This window comes from Scyliorhinus canicula, chromosome 3 (assembly GCF_902713615.1).
Source record: "Scyliorhinus canicula chromosome 3, sScyCan1.1, whole genome shotgun sequence".
NCBI classification, from domain to species: Eukaryota; Metazoa; Chordata; class Chondrichthyes; order Carcharhiniformes; family Scyliorhinidae; genus Scyliorhinus; species Scyliorhinus canicula.
In genome coordinates this window covers 245,489,787-245,503,755 of record NC_052148.1, presented here as the reverse complement: position 1 = coordinate 245,503,755, position 13,969 = coordinate 245,489,787, and the positions used below count along the sequence as shown (strand labels likewise).

At 43.2% G+C, this 13,969-nt stretch overlaps 1 protein-coding gene across 2 annotated transcripts in view; it reads right to left on the bottom strand.

Annotated features, from left to right (window-relative positions):
* pcdh10a (protocadherin 10a) overlaps positions 1-13,969 on the bottom strand; it is a 56,405-nt gene that overhangs the window by 20,196 nt on the left and 22,240 nt on the right. Inside the window, exon 4 of one of the 2 annotated variants that reach the window (XM_038792509.1) lies at positions 12,841-13,140. In XM_038792509.1, coding sequence (XP_038648437.1) covers positions 12,841-13,140 — 300 coding nt within the window. Of the gene's footprint in view, positions 1-12,840; positions 13,141-13,969 lie in introns of those variants that run through there. The other variant, XM_038792511.1, reaches the window with a different exon arrangement.

Genomic DNA, 13,969 nt, shown 5'->3' with positions numbered 1-13,969 from the left:
TCGAGGGAGATTGAAAGAGGTGGGATGCCTTGTCATTGTCGCTGGTAGGGAGAGTACAGGTTGTAAAGATGAATGTGTTCCTGTTTATAATAATAATAAAATAATAATAATCTTTATTGTCATAAGTAGGTTTAGATTAACACTGTTACTGTGAAAAGCCCCGAGTCACCACATTCCGGTGCCTGTTCAGGTGCGGAATTTTGTTTGGATAGATTTACCCTGTTCCCTTTGTTATCAGAGTATACAATCCTGGAAATGCTGCTGGTTCCAGACGAATGGGGAAAGGGGAGGATTGGGGTATTTTATGGATTGCAGGGAAAGAAAGGGTGAACAGGATTAAAGGCAAATGGGAAGAGGAGCCGGGGATTGAGCTAGGCTGAGGAATATGGAGCGAGGTGCTGTGCCAGGTCAATGGGGCCTCCTTGTGTGCGGGGATGAGACTCATACAATTTAAAGTGGTGCACAGGGTGCACACGACATGGGCCTGGATGAGTAGATTCTTCCTGGGGGTGTAAGAACGCTATGAGAAGTGTGGAAGGGGCAGGCGAACCATGCCCATATGTCTGGGGATGTGAGAAACTGGAGGGGTTTTGGGGGGGTGTTTAAGGCTCCGTCAGAGATACTGGGGTTTGGGGTAAGTTTGTTCCCTTTGGCAACGATATTCAGTGTGTCAGAAATGCCGGAGCTGCATGGGTGCATGGGGAAGGGGGCCAATGGGGTGTCCTTCGCCTCCTTGCTTTTCCAGTGAAGGATACTGCAGAACTGACGGTCAGCAGCGCTACCAGTGGTGGCAGTGTGGATGGAGGACGTACAAGAATTTTTGAACCTGGAGAACATTAAGTTTGCCCTAAGGGGATCTGAGGAAAGGTTTTATGCGCAATGGTATACGTTGTTATCTATGTTTAAGGAATTGTTTATCACTAAGGCGGAGAGGAGGAGGAGGGGGAATATAAAGAGGAAAAATTTGTACAAACTGTGTAAATTATAAAAATAAGATTAATTGATCTGTTTAAGTCAGCAGCAGCATTAATTACAATCCAAAGGAATACTGGGACACAATTCTGAAGGAGCAGTTTGGAAAAATATCTAGTTCTTCAGTGGGTTTTAGCACATCTGTCCTTCAGCTCTGAGGGCAGGCTTTAAACCTGACCTGTGAGTTGATTTATTTTGTGTGTCTGGGACTTCAAAGTTAAAGCAGTTGCCAAGCCGCAATTTCGTTCTGATTCGGATTGTGCTCTCTACACAAAAATGCACAGATTTCAAACTAACCTTTCACAAAATGGCAAGACACGGAGGTTGAAAATGTAAATGCCCTAAAACCCTTTGGGGTGCTCGTCTGAGCTTTTTGGAGTAAAATAGAAAGATCTCTACTTCAGCTGTACTATTTATGTCAGTTGAGTTCTTGGTGCTGCCATTTAATCCCCAAAGTGAACAACTATTGCGTTCACTAATATTGGTAGCCTTACCCCAATGACCAACATAAAGAGGAAGAGAGAAAGAAAATAGAGTGAGGAAGGTGTGTGTGAAGGGGGTGGGGGGGGGGGGGGGGTGAGAAGGGAGGAAGGCAGGAGAGAGAGAAGGAATCATAATTACATAGGGAGAAGAAGTTGTCCTGCTGAAAATATATTTACTTTTACGTTTTACAGCGTGGCTTCCATTTTTCACTGCAAACACAGAATTCTTACAATGCAGAAATCGGACCTTCGGCCCATTGTTTCTCCAGCGGCTCTCCCAATGAGCAAGCCACTCAATGTGTCTCTCCCCTAACCATCAACATCATGCAGCAGTCTACTTTTCTGTTGAATGCTTCAATTGAATCCGACTCCACTACACCCTCAAACAGCGCATTCCAGATCTTGACCGCTCGCTGTGTGTAAAAGCTCTTTCTCATGTTGGTTTTGCATCCATTGCAAGTTACTTTAAATCTGTGATGTCTTGTTCTTGATTCTTTCACAGTTTTCTCCTAACTATTCTGTCCAGAGCCGTCCGGATTTTGAATACCTCAATCAAATCTCCTCTCAGTCGTCTCTTCTCCAAACAGGAAAAGGAAAACAGTCCTAACCTCCCAAACTATCCTCATAACTGAAGTACCTCTTCTGTAGAAACACTCTCATCAATCTTTTCTGCACTCTTTCCAATGCCTTCACCTCCTTCCTAAAATACGACAATACTCCAACAGAGGCTGAACTAAATCAACATAACCTCCTTGCTCTGCTACTCTATTTTTAAAAGATATTTCAAAACCAAATTTGCACACTTTGCTGTGTTACCAATCACCACGATGGCAACTCACTGCCCTACGATTCTCAGTTTCTCTGAGCATGTACATTTCTGGGCAGGATTGTAGGAAGATTACTGGATTACAGGAAGATAAGGATTGATGTTGAGCATTCAACCCAGTGAGTTTATTCTGTCATTCATTTAGATTGTGGCCGATCAACACATCAACTCCAATTTTTGTCATTCTTACAGAATCCCATGACATTCTTCTCGAATAAACATATATCGGCCTGAGTATCGAGAGCCTTTTATCGGTAAGTGTTCAATAGCTGCGCTACCCTTTGTGTGAAAACATGCTCCTGAGTTCACTCCTAAATGGCGATGGATTTAACTTTAAGATTACGCCCCGTGTTCTTCATTTCCCTATGACCTGAATTAACTTTTCTGTAGATTATCCTTCTGAACCTTCTAAACTCAAGGGAATACAAAGAAAGGGCTGGATTTTACAGAGGGCTCACGGCTCACCATCCTCCTCACCCCATTGGAAGAGTTGGCCGGCAGCCATCATACAGACAAAGTTTGCCGTGCAGCCATAACGTGCTGCCGGCGGGTTAAACAGGCCAAAAGCAGGACTTGCACCCCTCTGGCATTCCCGCTGGCACCAAAACAGAGTAGTGAGCACTGCTGGGATTGCAAGCGTTCCCACGACAAAGGCAGCCATAATGGTGTCCGGAACCATGTTAAGTCAAGGTTTTGTAAGGGGAGGGATCAGGCAGCCTAGGGAGGGGGAGTGGGGGTGGTTGGAGATCAGGTATGGTGGAGCAAAGGAAGGTGCCTCGTTGTGCAATCCCCCCCCCCCCCACCACCCGACAAATAATGTGCTCTCCCTTCCTACCTTTATAACTGTAAAATAAACATACTGCGTGCTCCTGCCTGCCTGCCCTCGCCAACTGCAATATGGCATGGGCAGCATTGATTGGCTTGCTAGCAAGCTCAATGGGCCCTTAATTATTTACTTTAAATGACTGGCTGGCTGCCAGTATTGGTACCCGCCCAACTAACATGTTAATGGGGGACAACTCAGATGGGTGTGCAGGACATGGTGGGCTTGCCAACCATTATGTTTTACATGCCCCAGCCCCTCCAAAAAAACACATTCGCTTGGGGAGCTGTGAAATCCTGTCCAAGGTTTCTACAGCCTGCCCTCACAGTTTTCCTTCATTCTTTCATGGGATGTTGTTACGACACCCTGAGCCAGTTCGCAGTTGAAATTAGATTTTATTTTAAAATACCCACGGTCTTCGGCTACCCACTAACTAAAGCCACCAGGCTCGTAAATTCAAACACAGTTAACTTTTTATTATTAACAGTACCTTTAATTAAATAGGCAGGAAATATAATTGATTAACTACTATCTAATCTCGAGCAATCCTGCAAGCACACACGCGCACACACAGACACACAAACACAGAGGGGAAAGAGGGGTGTAAGATAATGATGAAAGTAAAATGATAAGAGTCTTTGGGTGGGATTTCCCGTCGGTGTGATCCTCCGTTTTGACGACAGCACACTCACGCCCACGGATTTCCCGATGGCGTGGGGGTGCACCCAAGGGAAACCCCTTTGGTCGGCTGACGGGACGGAGGTGCGCACCAGAAAACAGGAGCGGCAGGAGAGAGAATCCCATCCTTTGTTTCAGATGGACATCTTTCCATTAATTTCTTCTTTACTCTAGGCTTTCAGATGGATATTATCTTTTCTTTCAGTTTGTAATGGTTTTCATTGTAGATTCACCGAAATAGCAGTCAGCCAGCATTCGAGAGAGACAGAAAGAGACGCTTCTGCCTTCAGGCAGTAGGCAGTCGAGCAGAGAGTGAGAGAGAGCTGCTTCTACCTTGAGGGTCCAGTGGCTTCTCCTGGGTCCTCTCCAAAAAATCTACCTAACAACATCCAATCGCTGTTGATTGCCAGGCAGAATACTGCCCCTGGTCAATCCATTAGCCACCAGGCAAACAATTGAAAAGAACCCCTCCAACCTCTTGGGTGACATAAGGCCTGGGCTCTTCTACCCAAAATACAAAACGTTATAACACTGTGTATTACTGTGACACTTTGATTTCCTTACTTCCTCTGCTCAACTTAAAGGTGTGTCTCCATTAACGATCCATGGACCAAAAATGATAAAGGCAAAATAAAAGAGTTAAGAACTAAGGGAATTTACACAAAGAGCCCTGGCAATGTAGGCATTGCTGGCAAAACCATTGTTTGAATGTCCATCACTAATTACCCTTGAACGGAGTGGCTTGCTTGACGATTTCTGTAGGCAGTTAAGAGTCAACCACATTGCTGTGGGTCTGGTAGTACATGTCTGGAAGCGTAGATAAGGAGACTAGAATTGCACCTGTTCAGGACATTAGTGAACCAGATGTTTTTTTTTAATGGCGACCAGCAATAATTTAATGATCACCATTACTGAGACTATTGAGTCTCACCACTACTGAGACTTCAGTTCCATATTTTATTCAGTTGATATAAATTCCACCAAATGTCATCCATTTTCCCCAGAGCATTACATAGAACATAGAGTGCAGAAGGAGGCCATTCGGCCCATCGAGTCTGCACCGACCCACTTAAACCCTCACTTCCACCCCATCCCCATAACCCAATAACCCCCCCCCCCTAACCTTTTTGGTCACTAAGGGCAATTTATCATGGTCAATCCACCTAACCTGCACGTCTTTGGACTGTGGGAGGAAACCGGAGCACCCGGAAGAAACCCAAGCAGACACGGGGAGAATGTGCAGACTCCGCACAGACAGTGACCCAGCAGGGACTCGAACCTGGGACCCTGGCACTGTGAAGCCACAGTGCTATTTACTTGTGCTACCATGCTGCCCTAATTATTGTGCTGTATTATTAGCCTGGGCTTCTGGATCACTAGTCCAGTGACAATACCACTACGCCATCAAGTCTAGGAAATTGTGCAGTATTATTTCCAACATCAGTGCAGTCTTAGATACATAGAAGATAGGAGCAGGCCTTTTGGCCCTTCGAGCCTGCTCCGCCATTCATGACGATCATGGCTGATCATCTAACTCAATAGCCTAATCATGCTTTCTCCCCATAGCCTATCATGGGGTTCCATTGCCAAAACTGAATGTAATGCTCCAATTGGAAGTTGACTAAGGCTCTATAACAAACAAAATACTCTTCCTTTGATTGTGTATTCAAACATCTGGGGGTAAAAGCTAACCATCATTAGCTCTATTGATTCACTTGTGCACCTGCATGCTAGCTTTAAACAACTTGTATATATGGTTACCGATATCGCTTTCCTCCTCCGCAGCTCCTAGTCTCTCATCATTAAGGAAATATTCTGATTTTCTTGACTATTTGCTTAAAAAACAATATAGTACAACTTTAGACAATGGACATCTGCCTTGTACAAATGAGCCAAATGGTTCTTGAAAGCAAAAAAAGACCCCAGAGGATCTGTAGTAGGGAATCAAATGGGAAATTCTAAGCTTTCCTATAGCCTCATCTCCGTTTCAGGTATCCTGACCTAGCAGGGAATGGTTAACTTTGTGTTCAGATTTTTTTGATCCACACAAAGATCAGTTTCAGACAAAAGCTCTGGTCCAGTTTCTTCAGGTAAATGAAATAATACATAGAACACTATTTAAAACAATGTGAAGATTGTTTGGGATTGATAATGAATGCTGAGATGGAGTTGCTGGGATTCTGACATAGATACGTGTCTCAGGCTTAAGTGATTTTTATCATTATGGATATGTGATTGGCAGCTTAGTTACACGTTCCATAATTTTTCAGGGTAAGGACTTGGGTAAAGAGCGAGATGGAGATTTCCAATCCACCAGATTTAATGGCTTCAGAGTGGTTCAAGTCAAAGAGCAGATTTTATTTTGATACCAACAAGACTATAATTCTCTATCATTACCGCAGTATTGCAATTTGACTATTTAAGCACTGGTTCTATACCTGAATAACACAGGTGTAACTAACTGTTCTCTATATCCTGTTTGCCTGAAAATTCTTATTCTGCAATCGTCTGACATCTTCATCTGCCCCATTATGATTCAGACTTAATTACCCACATTGCAGAGCTAGATGTCTGTAATCGAAGAACACTTGGTTCTTTACAGAGGACATAATTCTTAACAGAGCAATTGATTTACTCTTCTCCTCACTGAAGATAACACACTATTTGTCAGCCTCTGTTCAGGTTTCTTTCCAATATCTGCCTACAATTGTTCAATGCCCTCTTGTTTACTGACGGCAAATTAATGACTCTGTGAAGGGCGGTGCCATCAGCAAAAAGCCTGTCACGTTTGATGTTACTCCCCAGATAATTGATCAAAATAAAGAATAGCATAGATCCTCAGGGACTCGTGCACAAATGCTCCTTATTACCCGTGAGAATGTTTGCACGCCACCTTCAATAGTCACCAAATAAGTCAGTTGCTACTTCTTCATAGGTGAACTAAACAAAGTAATGTTACAGTCTCCATTCCTCCACATGTATGTATCACCAATCATTAACCTCCATGTTCATTCTGTATATATTATAAATTCCCATTCTTCTATATGTCTTCAGGTATTGATAATATCTACGTCGTGATTTCATGATTATACTACATTTCTTCATTCAACTCTCTATTCTTCCTTATTTGTATAGTATACTCACTCGTGCAAACACATCCAGTTTTATCTGAACTCTGTGCTGAACAAAGTGAAGGATACCAGTGCTGGGAAATAGAACACTTGCCATTTCAGTTCCCTATTCCATATCAAGCACTTCTAGGCCAGGAATGGGCCAGTTGGAAGCAGTGCAAAGCAGCCTCTACTCTGCTTTAGGATTGCATCTCAGCCCGAACCTCAATCTCGGAAAAATTGCCAAAATTATATATTTTTTATTTTTCAATGAACCATCTTGAAAATAGCTTTTCTGAAAGTGCCTGCTAAATTACTGCCAAGTTAGAGGCTATTTTGGGCTGATGTCCAAATGATATAGAAACTTTTAAGAGGCAACATAGGAGAGCTTTCAGAGCATCACTCTAGTCTGGATTTCAACCCAGGTACCAGAAATTAAAGGTCAATGTCTATTGCACCGTGCAATCATCCCTCAAACATCAAGGGCGAGATACTCTGGCCTCAAATTTTTTCATGGTCAGCACTAACCCTCCCCCACTCTGTAACCTTCTCTAGCCCGCAAACCCGCTGAGATATTCTTATTGACTCAGATCTTTGAGCATCCCTGATCTTATCGCTCCACCATGGGCAGCCTTGCCTTTAGTTGCCTCGACCTGCCTGGAGATCAAGGACTCCGTCCTGAAATCTCACCACCTTGCTTCCTTCAATTAAGACACGCCTTTAAGCTACCTTTTTGACTAAACTTTTGGTCAACTAACCTAATATCTCTTTACATAGTTTGATGTCATAGTTTATTTCACAATGCTCCGTAAAGCACCTTGGAGTGACTTATTACTTAAAAGGTGCTGGGGTGATTTTGCACCCATGTTCGCCGTGAGCGTAAACTGAAACAAAGGCACAAAACCTTGTGAGAATCGGAGAACGAGATTCTCACCAACGTGATCTTGTTTTCCGATTTTCCCCACCCCCTCGCCAGTGACATAATGAGGTTTCTGCCCAGAAAGGACGGGAACCTCACTGAAATACATTTGAATAAATTTACACGTATTTAAAGGGCTTCCCTGCCATATGTTCCCCTCAGGTAAGCAATTCCTCATGTCAGCGAGATTTACAACAGCTATTGAAAAGCAGGAAGCAGTTGAGGGGAACACACCAGGGACGCAAAGGAAAGAATAGTCCACGGAGGGAGAGGAACATGCCCGAGATGTGTACTGGCGCTGCCCCTTGGCACTGGCCCCATGGTACCCTGGGACAGCAATAATCTGGCAGTGCAAGGCTGGCAATGTCAGGGGGCTGTGCCAGGGGCAGGCAGTACTTTGGTGATTTTCCTTATGTGGGGGGAGAGAGGTGGGGGGTGGGGGTGTCCCAGTGCTCTTGTGGGGGATTGCGGAGGAGGCGGGGGTGCCCCGATGCTTGTGGGGAGGTCACTCTTGCCTATGGGCGGCAGTTTATTTCAAATGCAAATCGGGGCAACCTTTCATGATGGCGTCCTTTTCTCTTTGGAACTGGCATTGTCGAATCTATCGGGTCCTTCCCCACCATGGCGATGGTGGAAACCACGCCCCCAGATGTACAGACTATCAGAGAATCTGGACAGAAAACCTGACTGTACAGCTGGAGAGCTACACGCTGGTTTCCTCCCCAGCCAGCACTTCGTGCAATGAATGCACCATTCCACACGCTGTATAATAATAATAATCGCCTATTGTCACAAGTAGGCTTCAATGAAGTTACTGTGAAAAGCCCCTCGTCGCCACATTCTGCCGCCTGTTCGGGAGGCCAGTACGGGAATTGAACCCACGCTGCTGGCATTGTTCTGCATAACAAGCCAGCTAATGCAGAACAATGCCAGCAGCGCGGGTTCAATTCCCGTACCGGCCTCCCTGAACAGGCGCCGGAATGTGGCGACTGGGGGCTTTTCACAGTAACTTCATTGAAACCTACTCGTGACAATAAGCGATTTTATTATTATTATATAGCAGGTGGAATAATATAAACATAGGTTGTGCAAAAATGTTGTCTTTTTTTTTACTTTGGCCTATCATTTCCATTTTTCACCCACTACAAAACTGTTCTATATATAACAGCCAAATATCTTTGGTGTGCTGAATTATTTTAGGACAGTTCACGACAAGCAAAGTTGCATTTCTGAAGCCAATAAATCGGATATATTGATTTAAGAAAAGACTAGCAAACCAGAATATCTAATTTTTAAAAAAAACCTCTGAGAATTAAATAAGGGTGAGCACTGAGGTACGTCATGTTCGAGCTGCAATTAATTTTAAATGGTTTTGTTAAATATAAAATGTGTGAGCGTTTTACGATATGTATAATTTCAAGAGCCTCCAAATCAAAAGGAAGTCATCTTTGTATAATTAACTTCACAGAAGGCAACATTTTCAAAATTAGAGGTCTCACAGCTCAAGCAGGAATATGGAACTGAAGGTTCACTCGTAGAGGAGGAACTGATTCCACAGGGAAGTGCAAACACGTATGATGCACCAGTGGAAAGGGGTAAAAAATGTGCAGGTTTTTAAAAATACAATCACGCATCACCCTTCATCATGTTAAATCCCTTCATACAAACATTTGAAAGGCACAATTGTACATAAATTATAAAGATATAAGAACAAAATTATTTGTTAAATAGCACATGACATGCAGATAAATAGACTCTAAGAAATTTACTCAGAAAAAGACTATGGCATGCCTGTTTTGTTTGATGACCTAATGATTCAATATGACAATGCAATCTTTTTTTTGCATGCGATGGTTCCTGATGAAAAAATTGCCCAACTTGTACCTATGCTCAAGACAGTGGATTGAATTCTAATTTGACTTTTTTCTTCATTCCTCATTATATGTGCCCATGGGACACAAAACTCTGCACCAGGAGCTCTGAAGAAGAAAATCTACCTCAGTGCTTTCTTTCAAGTGTGATTACACAGGATAATGTGTATGCTTAAAAGGCAGTTAAGGCATAAGCTCTACTGGATCAGGAAATGTGCAGGACAACGGAAGTCAAACTTGGCATCAATACAGGTATGAAAAAAGAAAGACTAACATTTAAAAAGAGCCTTTCACGACCACAGAAAATCCCAACGTATTTATAGTCAATGAAGTATTTTTGAAGTCATCATTGTTGTGAAGTAAGAAACATGGCAGCCAATTTCCACCCAGCAAGCTCCCACAAACAACAACGCGATGACCACCAGTTAATCTCTTTTCATGATGTTGTCTGAGAACTAACTATTGACCAAGCCTCCAGGGATAACTCCTCTGTACTTCTTTAAAATAGGGTCATGAGACGTTTTACAGCTACCACCTCAGTTTAGTATCTCATCAGAAAGGCAGCACCTCCGACACTGTCGTACACCGATGATACTGCACTACAGTGCAAGCCTCAACTTTTACACTCAAGCCTTGAAGTGGGATTGGAAACCACAACACTCTGAGCTGGAGGTACGAATATTACCAACGGAACCATAGCTGATATGAACATCAGGTCACCTCCATGAGGATTTACACACCACAGCATTTCAGCTTCTTTTCAGTTGTAATACTAATTGCAACAATTATAAAGCTTTCATTTTAAGGGTAAAATGATTGCCTGCTTACTGACTGAACTACTTTTCCTTGATTCCTTGATGAGTATAGTTCATCAACGTGAAGTGAGCACCCTGTGGTACCTTGCCTAAGTTATCGTCATTCCTGCCTGACCCCTAATAGACAACATCTCCTGGTTATTAGACCACGAAACACGGCACCCAGCTCTTCACTCTGTCAGGAATTGCTGGGAAGTGAGTTGCTGTAGAAGACCTGATTTATTATCGTTTGGTACTGTTAAGACAGTAGGATCTCATTGGCTGCTCAACTTAGAGCAGCTATATCTACATCAGGGGTGGGCAAACTTTTCCGTGCAAGGGCCACATTCAGAAATTCACAATTTTAAAGGGCCGCATAGTATATTAAGTAAAATAATTACTTCACCCGGTTATGATTCTGGGCGCCTCATATAGAACAGAGAACATAGAACAGTACAGCACAGAACAGGCCCTTCGGCCCTTGATGTTGTGCCGAGCAATGATCACCCTACTCAAGTCAACGTATCCACCCTATACCAGTAAGTAACCCAACAGCCCCCCCCCCCCCCATTAACCTATCACTTGATCTTGGTGGGCCGCATAAAGACCTTTGGCGGGCCGTAGTTTGCCCACCCCTGATCTACATAGACCAGTAACTGAATCTGGGCCATTTCTTGTTCATACAGTTCAGTTGCATACTGCTTTTAAAAACAGGGAGATCCTCAAGCTCAAATTTCAGCTTGTAATGTCAATAAAAACCAAGAGGGCTGTCAGCTCATTATTTTCTTAAAGAATTTCACCAGCATTTGTTCACCATCATGAGGCTGTTTAAGTATTCATTGTTTGAACCTGATTTCAGGATGCTACAGCATTGGTAGTATAACTTAGTGCAGCCAGTTTTCATGAAAGTGGAGCAAATTCTATGTGAAACTGTCGGACACCTGTTTCAACCTATTCATGGAATGGTCAGTCACAATTAATGCTTGTAAAATTCATGATACGTATCATTGGCTTGCACATATCAGCTTAAAGTGGAATTTTTCATCCTTGCAACAGCTGAGAAAATGTTTTGTGCCTTTGCATTAATCCCTTCCTGACGAGCGGAAACAAAAATAAATTGTGAAGAAAACCACTAAAGTTGCAGTGTGAGTCCAGAGCAATGGCTTGATCTTACTCTAGGGCACAGCACTAAGATGCCTCTGGAGGAGACATTCTCACTTCACTCTGGTTTGACAACACATCCCTATCACAAATATGTGAACAGTCTTTCTCCCCCCCCCCCCCCCCCACCCCTCTCTGGATTTCAACCCATCCTGCAGCTGTAATGCTGTAATGCACTGCCGGTTCGGCTAAATAGGCAGTCAATGGGACTTCTGCCACTCACTGGGGAGGAGACCTCACCCTCAGGAACTGCCAGGCATTTGGGTTGGCTGGCAGTTCCAGTAGTCCCAGCAGTGCCAAGAGCACATTAGTGGATGTTGCCGGGACTGCAAGCAAGCTCAAGAAGAAGGCCCCTGGATACTCCCGGAGCAAGTCCAGGGTCTTGGTCATGGAGAGTCTGGGCAGCTTCGGGAGTGTGGGGTACAGGTGCCATATTTTATATAACAGGCAGGACAGACAAAAAGGGGAGGGGGGGCTGCCCGCTGCCCCCCCCCCTCCCCCTTACCCTGGTGCACAAAGGCACTCCAACCCCGCTGAATAAAATATCTTTCTTTCCTATCCTTTAAAAACATCAAGCCCACTCTAGCCTAAATGTCCACGCCAACCATGTTAGGGTCTGGTCAGCATATCATCGAGGTCAATTGGCTTGTTAGCAAGTTCAATTGATCCTTGATTATTTATTTAAATATAGTGGATGGGCTGTCTCTATTATGGGGGTAGGTGGGAGGGCTTTTCACCTGCCCCCTTTTAAGTGTCACTCTGCCAAAGGCACACCCAGTGAGGTCACATAAAATTCAGCCCATAGAGTACAGAACCAATGCTATGTCAAATCTGGTTTGAAAAGTGTCCAAAGGCCCTTGCATTTCCTGAGTATGCTTCAAACGTGCTTAGATTTGAGTTAAATGTGTGGACGCTTCAATTCCCACTTTCAACACACTTAACAACTTGGCATCATCTCAACTATTGGGATCCAGGTGCATCAGTATCTGGTTCAACTTGATAATCAACCCCATAATGAATTTCATTAAAAATGTTAACTTACTTATTGTTTAAAATAATAGTATTAACATAGCCAGACAACTCAATGTACTTTGATAAATAATATTATTAAAGGTGACTTCAATTTCCCTGCCGGAAATAAATTTTCATCGAAAGCACATGGAAAATTCACAACCAACAAATATTAGACTTGAGAAACACTCACTTAAATATGGCGGCTTGTAAGGCGCACGTGTGTTGGGCAGAAGTGCATCATATTCTTTCTTTTCCGAATTAGATGGATGTGATTTTTCTTTTCCAAATGTAGAGAAGGATTTCTCCCCAGTCTGCTCTGGAGCTTCATAGACCTCGGTGTCAGGCACAGAGTCCATGCCAGGGACATGCAGATTGCTGCGGTAATCAGGACCTTGGCGGCCATCTGTGGGTACAAAGGTGGGCATCCAACAACGATCCGAATGCCCCAGTGCTTTACACTCTTCTGTGCAATTGGAAAAGAGATCAGCGCCTACAAAAATGAATCAAAATAAACAGCATTAAATTATGATATTACATCAATGGTCCTCTAAGGGTTGCAGGATACCATTTCTATATTAGTTGAGAAGATCCTGATCGGTCTTAGGATAATTGTCACTGGTGCCTTCAGTATATTTGTTCTGACCCAGGACACCGCTCCAATACAAATTTACACAATTTGTCTTTAATTTTGTTCTGTACAGAGGTGTACACCAAACAGTAAGGGCCCACAAAATAACTCACTTCAGCTCTCGCCCCATGTTATAATGAACAAATACAGCACTACACTCAGAAGTGAAGGGTCAAGGACGTTTAAAAATTCTCAAGAACCCTTTTCTCTGGTTAACAGATTTTCATTTTGTAAATGTAAACATGTACTTTTTAAAGGGTATGTCTACTGTGCTTGTTGATGCAGACAAGTAGAAAGGTCATGTTTCTGTCCTGTTCACTTGTGATGCTGTGGGAAGAAGGCTTTCACTTTGCATCTCATTTATGCATTAAAACTGATTTACAGTTATATCCAGAGAAACGATGATTGTAGATACAGCAGGCACTAACTGTAATACACAGACTGTGGTACAGTTCTAATTACAGATAAGGGCTCCATGTTAAGACAGCTTTAAGATATATCCTGCACTAACGAACAGATGTCATGCACCAGTGAAACTGCCTTGTTAGCTTATCTGTTACAATTCAAGCCACAAGGACTGGTGTGCTCCAGATTCCAAAGTCACTTGAGGCAGTAATTTACTGCACCATACTAGCATGCAGTACATACACAATTAGAATCTATTTCTTCAAACTTGTCAATTATTTAATGT